The following is a 20006-nucleotide window of genomic DNA, read 5'->3' on the forward strand; positions in this document are numbered from 1 at the left end:
CTTCAAGAGGGAGTGCACCAACCGCAAAGCAAGTGGAGCTCAAAATCCTTTCAACAACAACAATGATTACTATCAGAAGGCCATCTACCATCAAGTTGCTCAACAACCAACTCAACAACAACAACATCAGGCACAAACTGCACATGGAAGAAATGTGATTGAAGATTCTTCAAAAAGAGCTTGTGTAGTTAATCAGGATTCTTCAAAGAGAGCTGATGGTAACGCCTTGATAATTGATCAAGATGACGAAAAGTTACCTGAAGGGTTTAGCTGGGAGAATTTTACTTGGGATGATTATATTCCAGATCAAACTCCAGTTCACACAGCTTTTGTTGCCAGAATTGAAGAAGATAGTGATGATGATGGTACTGAATACTATGCTAAACAAATGAGAGATCACTTGAAGATGTTGGCTGAAAGTGACAGTGAAGATGAGAAAGCCAAGAAGAAGAAGAAAAAGAAAAAGGTAAAGACACCGGTTAGCAGTGACGATGAAACAGTACCGATAGTGAGAAGGAAAGTGAACGAAGTTCCAAAGTTCAAAATTGATGAAGAAGCTGATGCTAGTGAGATGAAAGTGAATTGTGAAACTTGTGTGATCATGAAAAAGAAGAACAGTGAATTGCTTCACAACATGAACAGATTAGAAGAATCTTATGATGTGCTAAACAAAGCCATGAACATGTATGATGATACAAACAAAGAACAAGAAACAGCAATGAAGACACTTCAGGGAGCGTTCATGATCAAACAAAAAGTTGTGAACAACTATATCGAGAAGTGTGTAGCACTTGAACAGAAGCTGGAGTTACAAAGAATTGAAACTGAAAGAGTAAATCAGTTGTTAAAAAGTTACTCATGTACTTCTTATGTCATTGATAGGATCTATCCAACTGTTGAAGGCATGAAGGCATTTGAAGAAGATGAGGTGACTGAAGAACGAGCTGATGAAAAGACTCCAGAGAAGAAGAGTGACACTAAGAAAAAGATTGACATGAAAAATTCTGGTAAGAAACAAGGTGTCAGTTATAATAAGTGTCCACCCCTGCTGGAAAATGGATATTTGCCAAGAAATCCAAATTCTGAAAGAGTCAAAAAGGCTACAAACTTACAGTGGGAGTCGGAGTCGTCAGTCAATTTGCCAGAAAATATTGATGTCACGTTTACATCGTCTGACACTGATCAACAATCTCAATTGATGAAGAAAGTAGTGGATCATGTGTTAGATAACGATGAAACAGAGGAGTCAAAGTCGGAGTCTAGTTCAGAGGCCAAGTCTGAGTCCAGCACTCCGGGTCAAAATGAAAAACAGGGCAAAAGAGTATACGACAAAGAATTTCTGTTATCAAAATCTAATTTGGATGATGAAACGTTTAAAGTTGCATATACTTTGAATGATTCGGACAAATTATATTCTGATGAGGAATTTCCAAAAAGAGGTGTCAAAACTGAATTGATTAATAAGGTTTTCAAACTAACAGAAATTAATATTTCTGAAATAAAAGATTTAAATCTTAACGAAAAACCTAAAAAATACACCTCAAGAGTTCAACAACATTTAAACAAGAAAAAAGGTTATAGTTCTGGTTTTCAAAAGAAACCCAATCATAACCGAAATTTCAAAAAGAAAGGTCTTGGTTTTACACCAATAGAAAAACAGAAAAATGAAAAATATGTTCGAGATTTTAAATCAAAAATGACATTTGTTTTAGGTACCTCAGCAGACGAGGAAGAAAAGAAAGAATTCTGGAGACAGTCAAACAATGAGTTCCTTGCAAAGAAGCAAGAAGAGATGAAGTTTGCCGGTCAGAAGAAAGATACGAGAACCTGTTTCCAATGCAACTGTGTTGGACATATTGCCAGAGATTGTTCTAAGGCAATAACTTCAAAACAGGGAGATTCTCATAAACAGAAAGAGAAAGTGGTTGAGTTTGAACCACCGGTTGACAAAACAAAATTATTCAAAAATTCTACATTTGAAATTGGTGAATGTTCAAACAAGTTTTACAAGAAAAGAGCTAAAACTGACAAACAAAAGTGGGTGATTAAGAAATCAAGTGGTAGTTCTAGCGATGATTCTGATAGGTCCAAATCAGAGGAGCTATCTTCTGGTGATGAATCTGATTGCACAAAATCAGAGGAGCCACAGGTTGAGGTAAAAGGTGAAAAGTCAGTAGCTCAGATGGATGATGAAAATTTTCCACCATTGAGTGCTGAAAATTTTAAGAAGAAAATTGGTAAGGTTGAAATTTCAAACCACTTTTATGATGATAAAAAGGAATTTGATGTTGAAAAGGCCTTTAACCCCAAGGTAAAACATATCTTTGGTAAGATGATTGATCGAAAAGTCAAAGGGGTTAAAGAGTTCTATGAAAAGAAAAGGAAAGGTAAGAAACCAAGTGATGATGATTTGGTTACACCCAAGGCTGGTCAGGCTTGGGTGGATATTTTCTTTTACTGAAAAACCTGACTTGCCAGAGATCCCAAGTTTGTAATCGTGGACCAGGAATCGGCATCATTCTTTAAAATTGTTTTTGTGAAAGTTTTAATGATGATAGATGTTTACAGGTGATGGACTATGCCGGAACTCCCAGGTTGGTAAGTGAGGAGTAGGTATCGGCATCTTTCTTGAAAAATTCACTCCGGTAATGGTGTGTTTACAAGTGGTATAGAGGTTTGATTGTATGTAGATGTTTCATTCCTACAAGAGTTTGATTCTTACAAAGTGATTAATCAAGGTCATTAATTTGAACTTGACATAATCCTCATTCAAGTGATTGAAAGACAATATGATGAACCACATCCCCGAACCTACTAATGGTTTCCCTACAAGTGATAAATTCAACTAAACTTATTTTCCGGAAAACCATTTTGTTGAAAGGGGGAGTTCTGATTGCTTATGCCAAGTGAATGGCGAATTGAGGCGATTTGATATCGGTTGTCAACTTCTTGTATAGTTTTTTTTTTAAATTTCCTTTATATGAGTTTGCATTTTAGGGGGAGTAAATTTCAGAAAATCCAAAAACATTAGAAAATTTGAAAAAGACAAAAACATGATAAAATCAAAAATGAGTTTTGTTGTAAAAAGAGGAAATGATAGTACATCAGTGGACTGTCACAACATGCTAAAGAAATGGAATGTTAAAAATGTGATAAACAATCTCACTGTGGATATGTCAGTAGGTTTTTACACATTTAGTAAATTGTGACGAGATATAAACCTAAATTTCAAACTTGCTTATCGTGGGTAACAAAACTGGGATATATGGGTAACCCCCGAAATCTTGTTTGAAAGGTCCCTCTTTCTGAGATACTAGGTCTTTATGCTCAGTGATATCTGGGTATTATCCCGGGACTTCTGCTGAATGGAAATTCTGACCTAGTCCCCGCATAATACTTTCTGCAAATGCTTGAAACATAGCACCGCCCTCAGCAAATTGATGAAACAATAAAATTGATAGTCATTGCTGTTGAAAGAAAAGATCCTCTAAAGGGGACACACCTAAAGTCGAACCGTCATCTCTCTGCTGAACGGAAGTTCTGACCTGAGCTCTCACGGTTTCGCATCTAACCCCTTTACAGATATCATTTGTGGTATACTCACCTGTAAGACTGAATATTGGGATCCGGATACGAGAGTATATTCAAGTAGTGGGACACGTGAATAAGTTTAAGTTCTTAAGACATTAATATCGTATCTCGAAACAGTTGAACTTTGTGTGAAAATTTAAGTGGACCAGTATACTGACAATCTAGGTGAATTGTTTAGAACTTAAAATGAAATGAAGCTTAACGGTGTTGGTGATTTGTCTCAAAAACTGATATGATCCTCTTACACAAGCTCACAAAAAGATTGTTTGTAAATATTTCTTTACTACATTTCTTTACATTTCGAAAAATCCAAAAAGATTTTGTGTGTGTTTTAGCATAAAATTTTGAAAAATCCAAAAAGATTTTTGACAACTGATGTTGAAGAGCTGATTTTCAAAATTCCAAGTGCTAAACATGATGACATTTGGTTTGGGAGAGTGTGTTTGAGATGTTTAAAACATATCTTTCAAGTGGTCATCAGAAATTTTTTTGGAAAATGTTTTTGCAAGTGGTTCGTCAGAGACTATTTGTTAGATCATTTTGTGTTTGATACAAGTGGTGTCTGAGTGAATTAAAGGTTAATATTAGAAATCTTATGTTTGAGGTAGAGATTGTGCAGGTGTGAATCTGAGCTAGGTGATGATCCTGAACCAGATGAGAGCCAGATCACGATCTTGGAATGAGTTCTGTAGAGCTAGGGATAATCGATCCTGAAAAGCATGTGATTTAAAGAAGCCAGGTTTTTGATTCCTTAGAGACTCTATGGACAAAGATTCAACACTTGAGGGGGAGTGTATGTTGGTGCAAATGAATAGAAAAGAAGTCAACATCCGAGGAAAGGAGTTTGTTGGTGATGAAAGAAAAGAGAAGATAGAGATTGAAGGATGCTTACAGCGTCAGACATTTCAAAGAGAAGCCCAAATGCTGATAAAGACTGAAGGTGCGAAGACTCGACACTGAAGACTCCGTCAACATCCGAGGGGGAGTTTGTTGGTGCATCCGTCTGTCGTCTACGTCTTGTATCAAGTCTTGTATAACTAGTTAGATCAGGGCACGGAAAACGAGAATGTAAGAATTAGCAGAGATTCCGCTTGAAATGATTTTAGGACATTTCAAGCGAAATCACAAACTTGTTAATTCCGCTCGAGATGTTAAATGTTGATTTCGCTTGAGTGGTAAGTGTTGATTTCGCTTGAGTCTGTTCAAGCGAAATCACAACCCTATATAAAGGGTCTCTTGGAGCGAAATCATTATTCTATTCTTCCGGTTTGCAACGAAGTGCTGCCGAAGTGTCGTCAGGCTGTAAACGTCATTCAATCAATACAATTCGACAGTTTAAAGTGAATTCTTGCTGAATTGAACTTAGTTTGTTTGTTTCCGCCGCTCAAACTAAGATAAACTCTTCTGATCAACTCGTTCGGGTCCGAAAACGATCCTACATATGGAATATACCCAGAAATGTGATGCGTGTCAGAGACATTACAACGTACTGGATCAACATGCAGAACCATTATATCCTATAATATCCCCTTGGCCATTTATGAAATGGGGGATTGATATAGTGGGAAAGCTTTCTAAGGCTCCAGGAGGAAAAGTTATTATGTTGGCAATGACAGATTACTTCTCTAAATGGTTTAAAGTAGAAGCTTTTGTCCAAGTCAGGGATCAAGAAGTGGTATCCTTCATAAAAAGGAATATACTAACAAGATTCGGGATACCAGCCGAGATAATTTGTGACAATGGCTCTCAATTCATCAGCAAGAGGACTATAGACTTTTGTAAGAGTTGGGGCATAAAGATGATTACATCAAAACCGGTGAATCCTCAAGCTAATGGGCAGGAAAAATCCTTGAACAAGATAATTGTCAATTACTTGAAAAAAAGATTAGGAGCCAAAAAAGGAAAATGGGTTGAGGAACTACCATTTGTCCTATGGGCAGATAGAACAACTGTAAAAAATGCTACTAGGCAGACCCCATTCTCACTAGTATTCAGGGTAGAAGCAGTAATTCCAACTCAAATGGTGATATCTGTTATGGGTGGTTTTCTGAACATATATCCTGGATTATATTCTGACTATGTTATTTTGGATTGTGACCAGGATACCGGATCAGGATATTGGTAACATCCTGATGCAGTATCCTGGTAATGACTAATTGTTCACGTGCAGATTAGCGAAGCTTGGCTATAACGTTCACAGGGACTGTTTCTCCTGGAGACTCGGACTAAGCTGTTAGGAGAAGAACGTTGAAGCCGCAAAAAAGGGGTCTCCAACGTTCATAGGGGAATATTCTAAGCATCCCCTATTTTTAGGATAGTTTGTTATTTCTTTTACTATATAAAGGAATGATCGGATCATAGGAACACACGACAATTTCACACACACTTCTGCTCTCTTCTAGCTCTCTATTAGCTACACATACACTCACATTCGAACTATATTGTAACACTTAGTTGATCCGCATCATATCCTGCACTGTATCCAGACATTTGAAGTAATAAGAAGAACAAGGCAGCTGTGATTGTCATAGGTAAAGGCACGTACAAGTATGGGTATGGATTTACCTCCATGTTAGTAATGGAATCCATAGGTAAGCATGTTTAGAAATGAATACGTACGTAGGTCAATACGTATGAGACTTATTTATATGAATGTTTTTGATTGAGATATATGTTAGTATAATCATACGAGATTGGAAATAGTATGCAAGAGCTTGTATATAGGCATGTATGTATATACGTGTGAATGTACGTAAGCACGAAGTAGGAAATATCACCCATATAGAATGGTGCATGTATGTATGTATGTATACATGGTTTCAATACGTTGGGTATTCAAGTTACTAATAGTGTGCCTTGAGAATGAAATGTAATGCAGGTACATTATTGAAGTCTCACCAAGGATTAAACACACATATGAAATGCTTAAATTAGAAAGATAACGGAATGGAAAGTATATGAGGATAGCACGTAATGAGACTCGATGACTATGAATCTTGTTTATATGTATAATGTATGCTAATGTTACGAATGTATGTGGTGGGTGCAAGTGGTACAGAATCATGGATTAACATGATGGAAGGATAGTGACTGAAGATCGAGTGATAGAAACATGGATTGTACGGAGTGGGTGGTCATGTAGCCTGTATTAGTATGTTATTATCGATACGTTAATGAAAGATAAACAATGCAGTCCCTTACATAAAGATGTTTTTAATGATTTTCAAGTATAAAGGAACGTTTTAAGAAAAAAATTTTATGGCACGTATTTCCGCTGCGACTTTTCGATCAAAACGTGTTAGGGTCTTACATAAAGTTTCGTTAATCAGTCCATTAATCGCTAGTTCGGCCTAGTCGGGCCTAGTCGGGCCTAATCAGGCCTCGTCGGACCTAATTGGTCAGCTAAAAATCAGCGATTCCGGCGAATTTTCGGCAAAAAACTTGTATACTCCGGCCAGTTTTCAACCAAACCATGTGAATTCCAACAATTAACCTTGTATACTTAAAAAATAAGTTGAGTAAGAGTTAAAACCTAGCTACTTAAAATATTTACCCATAAAAATGTGTGTGTATATATATAACTGAAAATCAGCGATTCCGGCGAGATTTCGGCAATAAAACTTGTATATTCCGGGCCAAAACCTCTAAATCCCGATTAATCTCGAGTAATCCCGAGTAGTCGCTAGTCCCCACATCACCGGCCGACTAGCGACTAGGGAGTTCTCCAACCTTGTAATTAACTACTTAAAGTAAAACTAAAACTAAGATGGTGTAATAACTTAATTTCATAGATATTGTCATCAAGAATAATAAAGAAGCCCCAATCAAACCCTCCTACCGTATAAGGTACTTAATGAAGCAAAATTCACCACTTTTGTATCTGAAATCTAGAATTTACATGCCAACAACATCGGAAACAACGAATATTTAAAATTTTGTGGTCGTTTTATCCACCAAATTACATATATATGTTTTATCCAACCAACCTACAAATAATGGTTGTTTTATCCAACCAATCTAAGGGTGCTAGGGGCGCCTGCGGGGAGAGGGGCGGGTGTGAACTCCCCGCGCGGGCACATCATTGTCACCCAGGGGTGTTCATGGAATCGAATATCGAATTTTCAAATTATTCGAATTTAATTATTTTAATAATTTTTATTTTCCCTTGAATTCGTATTCGATTCGAATTCGATTAAAATCTACCAAATTCGATTCGAATTCGTATTGGAATAAAAAACCCAATTCGTATTCGATTCGATTCGTATTCGATTAAAAATTCGAATTGAATTTGAATAAATTCGATTTGATTTAGATTCTTTAAAAACATGTAAAAACTATCAAAACGAAACATAAATTTTAAATCAACCATAAAGCACGATATCATATTAAAACTGTTCCAAATAAAGTATCATAAATCTAAAATTCAAAACGAGAAGTCGGGAATAACCACTCCACACAAGTTAATATTTTTAGGGTTAAAAATCTATTGATAGATTTGCTACATAGGTTTAATTTATGGGTCATCTAGTTGGTTTGGTAATGCGTAATTTTAATACTTGGAATAAATTTTGAAAACAATTTGTAGTAAACACTAATAAAATTTATATATGTATTATATATAAAAACAAAAATGTATAATTGTTATTCGAATTTCGAATCGAATCGAATTTGAAATTGTAAATTCGTATTCGATCCGTATTCAATTAACTTGACTCGAATTGAATCGAATTCGAATTCTGAACACCCCTACTGTCACCCCTTGTTTCGGGGAATAGTCATTGATGTTGATGTGGCGAAAAAGGAGAGAGAGAGAGAGAGAGAGAGAGAGTTAATGGTAGGTCAACTTTCAACCAACCACACATTTATCTTTTTTTTTAAGAAAAAATTGTTTACCACTCATCATGTGAGAGCACCCCTTGTTTTAGTGCAAAATAGTTTTGTTGCATAGTTATCTGTTAGTGTTTTTATCAATACGATATTTAAGAAATTGCTACTGGATTTTTGTAGCATCACCCCATAGTCAATGGAGAAACACCTTCTATAGATGAGGCAACTTTAGATCATTAGAAGTCACTCGACAGGTATTAGGATATACCATAACTCGTAGGGTTGTAAACGAACCGAACGTTCAGCGAACGGTTCGTGAACCGTTCAGCGGGAAGTTCGTTTATGTTCGTTCGATTAGCTTAATGAACGAACATGAACAAAAAATTTTGTTCGGTTAGCTTAGCGAACGAACACGAACACAGGTTTCGTTCGTTCGACTGCGTTCGTGAACGTTCGGTAATATGTTTGTTTACGTTTGTTCATGTTCGTTCGTTTGTGTTCGTTTGATTATATTAAAAATAATAAATAATAAATCTTTTATCTAAACATATTGAAAACTTGAAAACCTGTCTTTTTCTAAGTTAGCTAAAATTTGGACACTCGAAGACATTTTTTGGGATAATTATGTCTAGGTTAGTTAACCTTGATTTATCGTTTAGTGATGTAGTAAACTTCTTGTGTTTTGATTTATCATTTGATGGTTGTATTTAACTACTTATATCTAATGTTTAAGGATAATAATGTTTTTTATTTTTTATTTTCAAGTTAAACGTTCGTTTACATTCGTTGTTATTTGCTTGCGTTCGTTTGTGTTCGAGACAGTGTTCACGAACTGTTCGTGAACAACTGAATTTCCTTAACGAACGAACACGAACATAAACTTATGTTCGGTATGCGTTCGTGAACAATTCGCGAACATGTTAATTTCCTTAACGAACGAACTCGAACATGGCCTTGTTCGTGTTCGTTCGGTTCGTTTACAGCCCTAATAATTCGTTATCATTTCACCTAATTATTATTATTATTATTATTATTATTATTATTATTATTATTATTATTATTATTATTATTATTATTATTATTATTATTATTATTATTATTAGTGATATAATGGTTAAATAAATCGTTATTCTTCAAGCTACAGTTGTATCAGTTAGTAGAATCTAAAGTTCAAGGAGACGAGGTGAAAACTCTTAGTTAAAAAGTTAAATTATATTCATGTACAAGACACAACATAAAAGCTATCTGGTTAATTTTATAATTGTTTTATATTTTTATTTTAATTAACAATTTACACAAATGGTCCCTGTAATTAATCAATGATTTATTACATAAATGGTCCCTATAGTTACAAAAGGGTATTTTAGTTATTCTACACAAATTTAACTGAAAAATTAACAGAAGTTAGTGTTAATACCCAAACTCGTTACAAATTGATAATCACAAGCCTCAAACCTGTTAAAAAAAGTTGGTACTCAAAGGCAAAACTAACTATAAACCACATGGTCCATCTGTGTAATTAAATCTAATAATAAATTGTTTATATTACTGTACAGAGTACCGATACCGCATTAGACCAAATTGTTATCCCCCAAACAACATCAGTACTAGTACTAGTACCCGTATCCATTATTATGATTTTTTTGTGTTTCAGTATAAGTCAGTTTCGATATTATCTTAGTATTTTTGTCCTAACATTTTAAACTGGTATGTAATTTTGTTGTTTTGTGTATATAACGAATTCTAGTCGCAACCTGCAAGGGGGAAATTCTGCAGTTATTATTATATCTATGACACTTATTGCTATAGAAAGTCAGAGATGTTAAGAAAATATAGTAAAGAACTTACTAGAAATAATATTATATTATTAAAATTTATCAGTGTCAAACCAAGAATGTCTAATCGATCATCATAAAACTAATGAATCGATGTTGTTACACCTGCCAAAGGGGGAGGGCGGCTAGGGCCTCCAGGTACATCCCTTTCAGGGTTTACACCAAGCGACGCCTTTGTTGTTTCACCTGCCAAAGGGGGAGGGCGGCTAGGGCCTCCAGGTACATCCCTTTCAGGGTTTACACCAAGCAACACCGTTGTTGTTTCACCTGCCAAAGGGGGAGGGCGGCTAGGGCCTCCAGGTACATCCCTTTCAGGGTTTACACCAAGCGACACCGTTGTTGTTTCACCTGCCAATGGGGGAGGGCGGCTAGGGCCTCCAGGTACATCCCTTTCAGGGTTTACACCAAGCGACACCGTTATTGTTTCACCTGCCAAAGGGGGAGGGCGGCTAGGGCCTCCAGGTACATCCCTTTCAGGGTTTACACCAAGCGACACCGTTGTTGTTTCACCTGCCAAAGGGGGAGGGCGGCTAGGGCCTCCAGGTACATCTCTTTCAGGGTTTACACCAAGCGACACCGTTGTTGTTTCACCTGCCAATGGGGGAGGGCGGCTAGGGCCTCCAGGTACATCCCTTTCAGGGTTTACACCAAGCGACAGCATTGTGGTTTCACCTGCCAAAGGGGGAGGGAGGCTAGGGCCTCCAGGTACATCCCTTTCAGGGTTTACACCAAGCGACACCATTGTGGTTTTACCTGCCAAAGGGGGAGGGAGGCTAGGGCCTCCAGGTACATCCCTTTCGGGGTTGACACCAAACGATACCATTGTTGTTTCACCTGCCAAAGGGGGAGGGAGGCTAGGGCCTCCAGGTACATCCCTGTTAGGGTTGACGCCAAGCGACCTTTTCTTATAGTATTCAAGATCAGACGCTTTAAACCCTAGCTTACGCAACAAAAGCTGGCTTGAATCGGCATTTTGCAATTCTTGATTAGCATTAGAGGTGACGAAGAAGATGATTAAAATTAGTAGGAACCCTTTTGATCTAATGGTATTAATCACCATGATGGTTTGAGTTACTTCTTGTTATGGTGATTGTGATTGAGTATGACATGCATATAGGTGGTATTTATAGATTTTCGATATATATATATATATATATATATATATATATATATATATATATATATATATATATATATTTGTCCATATTAAATATACGTATCCCATTACATTTATGTTACATAATTCCAAGAATTAGACATTTATTAATGCAAACTAAATCTTGATAATCAAATATTTACATTTAAATATACATAATAGCAGCGGCAAACACTAATTATGAAAATCAACTACGGTCGATAGGATGTGAGACTTCATGGTAGGGTATGTTGGAGGAATAATATGCATGTGTAACATATGATAATATTACTTTTGCCCAATGAGTTAGTGGTGGAGTGGTTGGGGAAAAACTTAGTATTCCTTGTGATCCAGGTTCGACTTCCACTTTCCCCATTATTTTTCGCGGCATCCAGGTGAAGGGCAAATACGGGTGTCGCCGGTTCGTCTTGGATGGGAGGTGAGGTTGTACCCATTATTCCGATGTCAAGCCTTCGAGCGGGTGGAGGTCGGGTAGTCGACCTTGGCGATAGCGCCCGGTGTCACAATGATTGGTACGTCATTCCTTACCTTTCAAAAAAAAATAGTAATGATTAATGTTTAAAGATTTGATTATATATAAAGACTTATTTAATTTATATTTAAATAAACGAGTTTAATATTTAACTATAAACTAGGGTTAAGACCCGCCCGTGTTGCGGCACGGGTACATCGTAAACATTGAATGGATTAGTCCAAACTTTATATGATGCATTAACCATACGAAAACACACATTTCGACGTATCCAGTTGAACTCAATGTAACCTGTACAAGCATTGTGATTGGATCAAACGTAAAGTAAATCAAATTCATATCGAACAATCATAACATATTATATGTGACCCAACTCATACATAGAAAACGTAACGGGTATGAAGGAAAATATGCACATGTAATCGAAAGGGATTAATTAGAGCTTTCGACAAAAGGGGAGAAAAAGAAACCATAATTTGACTTCACTCGGTTCGAAACAAACTTTACGAAACATACATAAAATAAACACGAAAACATATTATATTTGACATGAATCATTTCTCAAAAAAGTTTACGTCGAAACGTAGAACAACTTGAATTTATACGAAAACATACATAAAAATCTGCACGTAAAAATGGTTTCTTTAACGAAATGTATTATATTTGACCTGACTCATCTATAAAAGATGTTTACATCGGGATGTAGAACAAATCATATTTATACATACCCGTACATAAAATATGCAAGTAAAAAATAGTTTTTAAGTAAAGGAAGTATAAGGGTAAACCGAAACAAAATATTAGTAAAAAATTTAATAGGTTAAAAACGTTTGTAAAACCGTGCCAAGTAGCACCAATGCCACAACCACATCAACTCTCAACATCGTAAAATAAAATAGATAACATGGTAAAAACTACACTAAACGAAAAGCAGACTAAAATCCTTGACCCACGCACACCCGTTACAGTGTGTTAATGCGAAGAAATTAACCAGAAACGTAAAACGTAGAAAATAATAACTTAGTCGATCTAGGACCCGCCCGTTGCGGACAACTTTTCAAAAGGGAAAAAATGGACGCGTTGCGACGGGTCTGTCAAATATGAAAAAATAGAGCAAAAAACGTTGGACCTCACATGCACGCTACGACATGTTAACTCAATAGAGCAAAAACCGTTGAACCTCACATGCACGCTATGACATGTTAACTCACAAAATTTAGAATGAAATGTAACATGAAAAAATTGCGAAAGATAAAAAGTACGGGGGACCAAAGTTGTAAATAATAAAGTGTTGTGTTAAATTACATGTCACGCCTCGACCACGTAAAACAACAAATCGTGGCAGAAACGTCGAGGAGTGTTGTAACAGAATCATTGTTTTACAACCATGGGTTTAAATAATTTCATTTTATTGAATTAAGTGTATTACATTACATTGAAATTCGAAACAAAACATGAACAAATAGACTTTCATTGTTACTAAGTCACTAAGGCCTCGTCCATTCCTATGTGAGCATACACCAATATCATAATCAAACATCATCAACTATGGTACCTGAAACACATGTGAAAATACGTCAGCATAAAAATGTCGGCGAGTACATAGGTTTTATGTGAGTGTCTGATCCATGGCTAGTTTACATGTTGCAATACCTAGTTAAAACGTTGTTTTCAAAAGTATAGTATTGCGACATAATTAACCAACTCAAATCAAGTTGGTTATATTTTATGAAATCTCATAGCCATGATTCTTAACCCAAAACATTTATTTTATTAAATCAAATCGTAAAACATCTCGTAAAAACTCATTAATAAAACTCGTATGGTTTACACTACGCCAAAATACAGCCACACAAAAAAAGTGTGACTATATGTCTTTCGCCACACATATTTTTTTTTTCATGTCAAGTGTGACCAAAGCTCGAGTCATCGTAGGTATCGTACGGCCACACACACTTTTTAGTGGCCGTAGAACTTAAAAGTGTGGCTAAAGGGTACCAACATTTTTGGTTAAAATCTAGCATTTCCTTCATTAAGTGTGGCTAAAGGGTTGCAACAGCCACATGAATTTAATTTAAGTGTGACTGTTTCTATTATATAGTCACATATATTTACTAAAAATTATGTTTTAGCCATATCAATTAAAAAAAGTGTGGCAAAAAGGGTTGTTTTAATCAAAGATTTTGTCTATTAGGTATGGCTAAAAGGTAGTGACGGCCACATGAATTTATTGTAAGTGTGGTCGGTTCTATTATATAGTCACATGAATTTATTATAATTGTGGCTAAAAAATTTTACTAGACACACAAAACTCATTTGTAATTTTAAATGTGACTATTGTATAACTTTTGGTCACATATATTTGTTTTTCCTATGACATTTATCATCAGTTCGTCACACAATAAAAACAAAGTGATGATGGTGTGGCTATTCTCTAACATTTGGTCACATATATTTGTTTTCCCATGATATTTGCTATCATTCTGTCACACAAACAAAAATCAAAGTAACGAAAGTGTGGCTAATGGTTACATATAGCCACATTAAATTTTGTAATTGTAAGTGTGACTGTTGTCTAACCTTTGGTCACATATAATTTTCTTTTCTGTGACGTTTGGTATCATTCCGTCACACAACAAAAACAAAGTAACTATGGTGTGGTTAGTGGTTATTTATAGCCACACAAAATTTTGTAATTTAAAGTGTGGCTATTGTCTAATATTTGGCCACACATAATTTTATTTTTCCATGACGTTTGGTTTCACTCCGTCACACAATAAAAAACAAAGTAACTATGGTGTCGCTAATGGTTATTTATAGCCACACAATATTTTGTAATTTTAAGTGTGGCTATTATCCAAATTTTGGTCACATATATATTACAATTCTATGTGGCCATTTTCGTGTGATTATTCATTTTTTTACAACTTTTTATTCAATAAAAACTGTCGTAAACATGAGATAAATTATAAAACAAATCATATCAACAATAATAACCAAAAACCTTACCTAAGTTTTCAATTTAAATACTAATACTAATGGAAGACATAAACTTCTGATCAAAACCTATCTACAAAAGTTGCAAAGGGAAACAAATGTACACAAAAACCAAGAGCTATATCTAGGCTTTTTTCTTCAAGTCCGTATATACTCACTGCTTTTGGATTTGAAAGTGCTGGAAATTTGCATCCATGGGCTGGTGGCTACCTTGCTACTGTTGTGGTAGTAAGTAAACTTGTAACTGGTGGCTAGTTCTGATGTCTCTTAGCCCATCAACGAAACCATCACTTCCAATTGTATTTATATTTATTGTAGCCATGTCACAAACCTGCACATAATGTTAACTGGTCAGTTTCTAGTGTGGCTTGCTAAATTTGGTGACTAAAATCACCAATTATCAAACCAACAAATTCACCAAAAGAAAACACCAGCTTAGAGTATATTACTGTTATGTTTAACAATTGCATCTTGTGCGATTTTACGAATTGCACTGAAGCAACGGCACACAACTCAAAAACTCGAGCATTGTTCATCATATACACGAACATAATCTATTTGTTGATTCATAATATATTAATAATTGTAAGCGAACAAAGTCCCAACATTAACCTGACCCGTTAAAATGATCTGTCATTAAATCAGTAATGTTAACTAAAAAATCAAACAACAATATGCAATCTGACTTGTTAACAACACAATGCAGCCTGAAAACTAACATGTTACAAAATGAAAGTGCAGCCTGCAGTTTGATATATGTCAGATGTAGCAAAGCATCCTATATATTCTTACCTTTATGTTGTTGAGGCATTCTTTGTATGTGCCAAGATAGAAAATGATGCGTTATTGGATTGAAATCGCCAGTTTAAACAATTCTTCATCCCAAGCCCACTGCATAGGTTGTTTACGAAGCCTGAAATCAAAGGCTTGCAAAAAGTCAAATACTAAAACCAGTAGTTTTCACTACAACAATACTACTGAATGCATGCCACCCCATATAGTGTGCATCAAAAAACCTCTTATTTGAACTTTTAAAGATCCATCTTCAACAGTTGCCTGGAATAAAAAAACCAACAACAATAATCATATTCTAAGTAGAACAAAATGAAGAAGAAGAAAAAATGCCAACTTGACTAAAAAACTTGCGATCATCTCCTTCCTTTTTTTTGCTTGCTTTCTTCTCTTAACCTTAAAAAACCACACAAAATGAGATGTGATGGAAACGACATTGATACCGGTGATGGTGGGCTGGTGGCGTTGTGCGTCGATTTGCTACATAGTCATAACCTATTTGAAAAGAATGAGATGAAGGTAAGGGACTGGTTTTCCATGGAATACAGGTGTTATGGGCAAATAGTTTAGGGCAAAACGTGGTTCTACCAGAACCAAATTAGCGTCAATCTACCAGGCGTCAACCTATTTGAACTATTTCTTATACTTGAATGAAAGAATTATTCAGCTTCTTTTGCTCTAATTTTCTTAAATGCAGCTTTTAAGTGTCTAAATATATGATGCCATGTCATTCTTAAACTGTGGTGAGCAACCACTGTTATGTTTATCAACATCTAGTAAAATCAGTTCATAATAGTAGGAAATTTTGTGTTTTAAGCTTTCACGTACTACAACTAATCCACCTAGTATTGAGCACAAGGGGTTGAAACGGGTAATCAACCAAAGAAAACTACAACTTCTAATCCTATGACAACTAATCAACTTCAAATCCTTTGACAACTAATACAACTTCTAGTAAAATAAGCGTATTTTTTTTTGTTTTACGCACGGATGAGTGGCAAAATGGTTGAGTTGGGTCGGGTGGGTGGCGGGTCAGGATGCGTTGGGGCTAGAACGGGTCTGGGGCAAAACGTGTTAGTTCAAAAGATGGTTGTTTGGGGTCAGGTCAGAACGTGTTTTCCCCAAAATAGGTCCAGGTCATTTCGTAAGAAGGTACCAAATAACTAACACTAATTAATGGTCTGCAAAGGTTTCAACAATAAAAATTCTAACTGTAGTTACTGAATCAATAATTTGCCGTGATAAGTATGCATATATCGATTTTCATTCCAAGCCCCACCAAATTCTTTGTGTGCATAGGAGAATGTGGATTAACTCCATTGGCAGGAGGATTGCCAATTCGCCAGCATATTAAGATCTATTTAACAAAAAATAATATATAAATAACTATATGTACTAAAAAGAAAAAAGAAGTAATTGTCATGGAGTGAATGTTTATTTACCAAAAAAAACCTAACAAAAGAAGACCATAATGATACGAAGACGACTTTTTTTTAAATTAACCTCTTTTTGTTGTGCACATTGAGAAGCAACACTATGATCATAATAATAAAGAACCGTAATCATGGTGGCTGGAACAAAAGCTCCAATAAGTGGAACGTCAACATATCCTGCAAGAAATATGATACTAAAAATTTAAAAAAAAAATACGTGTTCTTATTCATGCAAATAATAAGTACAAAAGAACACCTTTACAACGGTCCAATTTGTATAAGCACCAGGAGACCACGGATTTGGACTAAAAGGTCGCCTAGGCATTCCTTCCGGGACACTATTAGTTGGTATGTCTGATACACCAGTCAAAACAACCACCATAACCGGGACCCCATAATCCACAATAAATCCCCTTAGCCACCCTGTTCCATAACCCCACGATCTTGCTTTGCGACTTTTTAAGGAAGTAAGAAGAAGGGCAAAGGATAAGACTAGTGCAAACATTTCGTTTGCAAAACGCTATGAAGATTGCAACTCGAGTTGATTCAGATTTTCACTTTTCGGTATACCAAATTCCTCCACAACTCCCTATGGATTAAACATTATGTTAAATCTCTATTTGGTTACTGAATTTAGAGACAATGTCACTCACATTAAAAGTTAACATTCAAACTAACACATCAATTTAATATCCAATAAGCTATGACCTTATCTAATTTAGCAGCATTTAGAGCTCTGACTCATTCAACAGCATTCTCCTGACCGTAGTTTCTAGAAACCCTCTGAAGCAACAATACAATAGATATTCAAGTTAACAACGTAATTATGCACATTGCAATTGTTACAAAATCAGGTTAATTGAAGTAATTCTCGAAAACAACAAGACGCTGAAGCATAATTACCTTAATATCGTTACCCTCATTCTTGTAAGTTGATGTTTTTGTTGCAGCGGCTATCAAATAAGAGTTGATGTGAAGGTCCTGGAGACAATAACGGTGGTCCGGTGGCGATAATGGGGTTTATGGGTTTAAAGAAACAGTTGTTTCTGATAGATGACATTTGAGCCCTAAAAGTTGGACTGAAGAGAGGCAACGGAGTCGGTGTTGTGCTGACTCGAACGGAGTTGAACGGAAACACACCACAACAAACGACGAATGTTCATGGGTTGTATGATTTACCGAAACAGATCTCATTGCCTCCAGCATGGACTCCTTTGATTTTTCCTTTGCTGTATAGGAACTTCGTTGTAGAATCTGACAAAGGTGAGAGAGGCGACGGAGGGGCGGGGGAACGGTAGTGGTCGAAGACTTGCAAACCATTGGTATGAAATTGGAAGCTAGGGTTTTGATTTGTTTGTCTTAAGTTTTGCTGCTGTTTTTCAGAATTTTTTTGGGGGGAGTTCAAATTGGAAGCCAGATTGGTTGGAGGGAAGCCAGATTAGGGGTGAAAATTTTAGGAGGAAAACTAATTTCTAATTTTTTAATATATAAAGTTTATAAAAACTAAATTGAAATTATACAACTTTTTTTAATATAAAGTTATAAAAACCAAATTGAAATTATACAACTTTTGTTAAATATATAAATTATGTGTAGAGAAATAAAATTGTCCACTATGATTCGGGTGTAAACGAGTCGAGCGGCTTGTGAGCTGCTCGAGATCGGCTAGAAAAAAAAACTTAAAATGAGTTGCGCTTTATCGAGACCGAGCCGAACATATTTAAACTTGCTTTCGAGCCAAGCCTGAACCTAAAAATAAACTTGTTTAGTAAACGAGCCCGAACCTCACTTAATCAAGCTCGCGGGCCTAAATTGGTCTATTATTTTGTATCTAATATATTGATTAGTCAATCATAAACGAGTCGAGGCCTAATCGAGCTCAAACTTGAGAAACTACCAATGACCATTGTGGTCTATTAAGGCTCAATATTGTCTATTAAGATAAATATGTTCTAAAATTGGCCATTGTGATCCATTAAGACCCGATATGTTCCATTAAGAAGTCTACGATCTACTGTGGTCCATTACGATTCATTAAGACCCAATATGGTCCATGAAGACATGTATAATCTACTATTGTTTATCTTGATCCATTAAGGCCAATTATGGTCTATTAAGATATGTATGATCTACTATTTTCCATCATGATCCACAAGACTTAATATGGTTCATTAAGACATCTATGATCTACCATTGTCCATTGTGATCCATTAAGTCCAAATATGATCCATTAACAAATGTAAGATCTACCATTGTCCATCGTGTTCCTTTAAGGCCTTATATGGTCCATCAAGACATTTATGAACTACAAATGTTCATTGTGATCCATTAAGGCCCAATACGACCCAGTAAGACACGTATGATCTACTATGGTCCATTTTGATCCATTAAGGTTCAATATGGTCCATTAAGACAATAGTGTGATCTACTATTGTTCATTGTGATCCATCAAGGCCCAAGATAATACATTAAGACATGCATGAACTACTGTTGTCCATTGTGATCTATTAAGACCCAACATGGTCCATTAAGACATGCATGATCTGCTATTGTTCATTGCGGTCCATCAAGGCCCAATATGATCCATTAAGACATGTATGAACTAATATTATCCATCGTGATCTATTAAGGCCCAACATGGTCCATTAAGAGATGTATAATCTACTATTGTCCATTGTGATCCATTAAGGCCCAATATGGTCCATTAAGACATATATGATCGCCTATTAGCCATTGTGATCCATTAAGACCCAATATGGTCCGTTAAGACATATATGATCTATTATTGTTTATTGTGGTCTGTTAAGGCCCAATATGGCCTGTTAAGACTTGTATAATCTAATATTATCTGTTCTGATCCAACAAAGCCCAATATGGTTTATTAAGACATGTATAATATATTG

General features: G+C 35.8%; 1 protein-coding gene and 1 long non-coding RNA gene across 2 annotated transcripts; both read right to left on the reverse strand.

Moving 5' to 3' along the window:
• Positions 1 to 10335: 10335 nt before the first annotated feature.
• Positions 10336 to 11313, reverse strand: LOC110932573 (proline-rich protein 2-like). The gene has a single exon (XM_022175900.1). The coding sequence runs from the start codon at positions 11311 to 11313 to the stop codon at positions 10336 to 10338; it is 978 nt and encodes a 325-aa protein (XP_022031592.1).
• Positions 11314 to 16171: 4858 nt separating this feature from the next.
• LOC110928325 lies at positions 16172 to 18469 on the reverse strand. The gene is made up of 3 exons (XR_002586293.2): positions 18007 to 18469; positions 17360 to 17692; positions 16172 to 17280 (listed from the first exon to the last, which is right to left on the reverse strand). It is a non-coding gene; the product is annotated as an uncharacterized LOC110928325 (long non-coding RNA).
• Positions 18470 to 20006: the final 1537 nt, after the last annotated feature.

This window comes from Helianthus annuus, chromosome 17, assembly GCF_002127325.2.
Source record: "Helianthus annuus cultivar XRQ/B chromosome 17, HanXRQr2.0-SUNRISE, whole genome shotgun sequence".
Classification (NCBI taxonomy): domain Eukaryota; kingdom Viridiplantae; phylum Streptophyta; class Magnoliopsida; order Asterales; family Asteraceae; genus Helianthus; species Helianthus annuus.

What these genes read in the sequence shown, in the direction of transcription:
- LOC110932573 (XM_022175900.1), bottom strand. Translation starts at nt 11,313, where the DNA reads ATGGTGATTAATACCATTAGATCAAAAGGGTTCCTACTAATTTTAATC.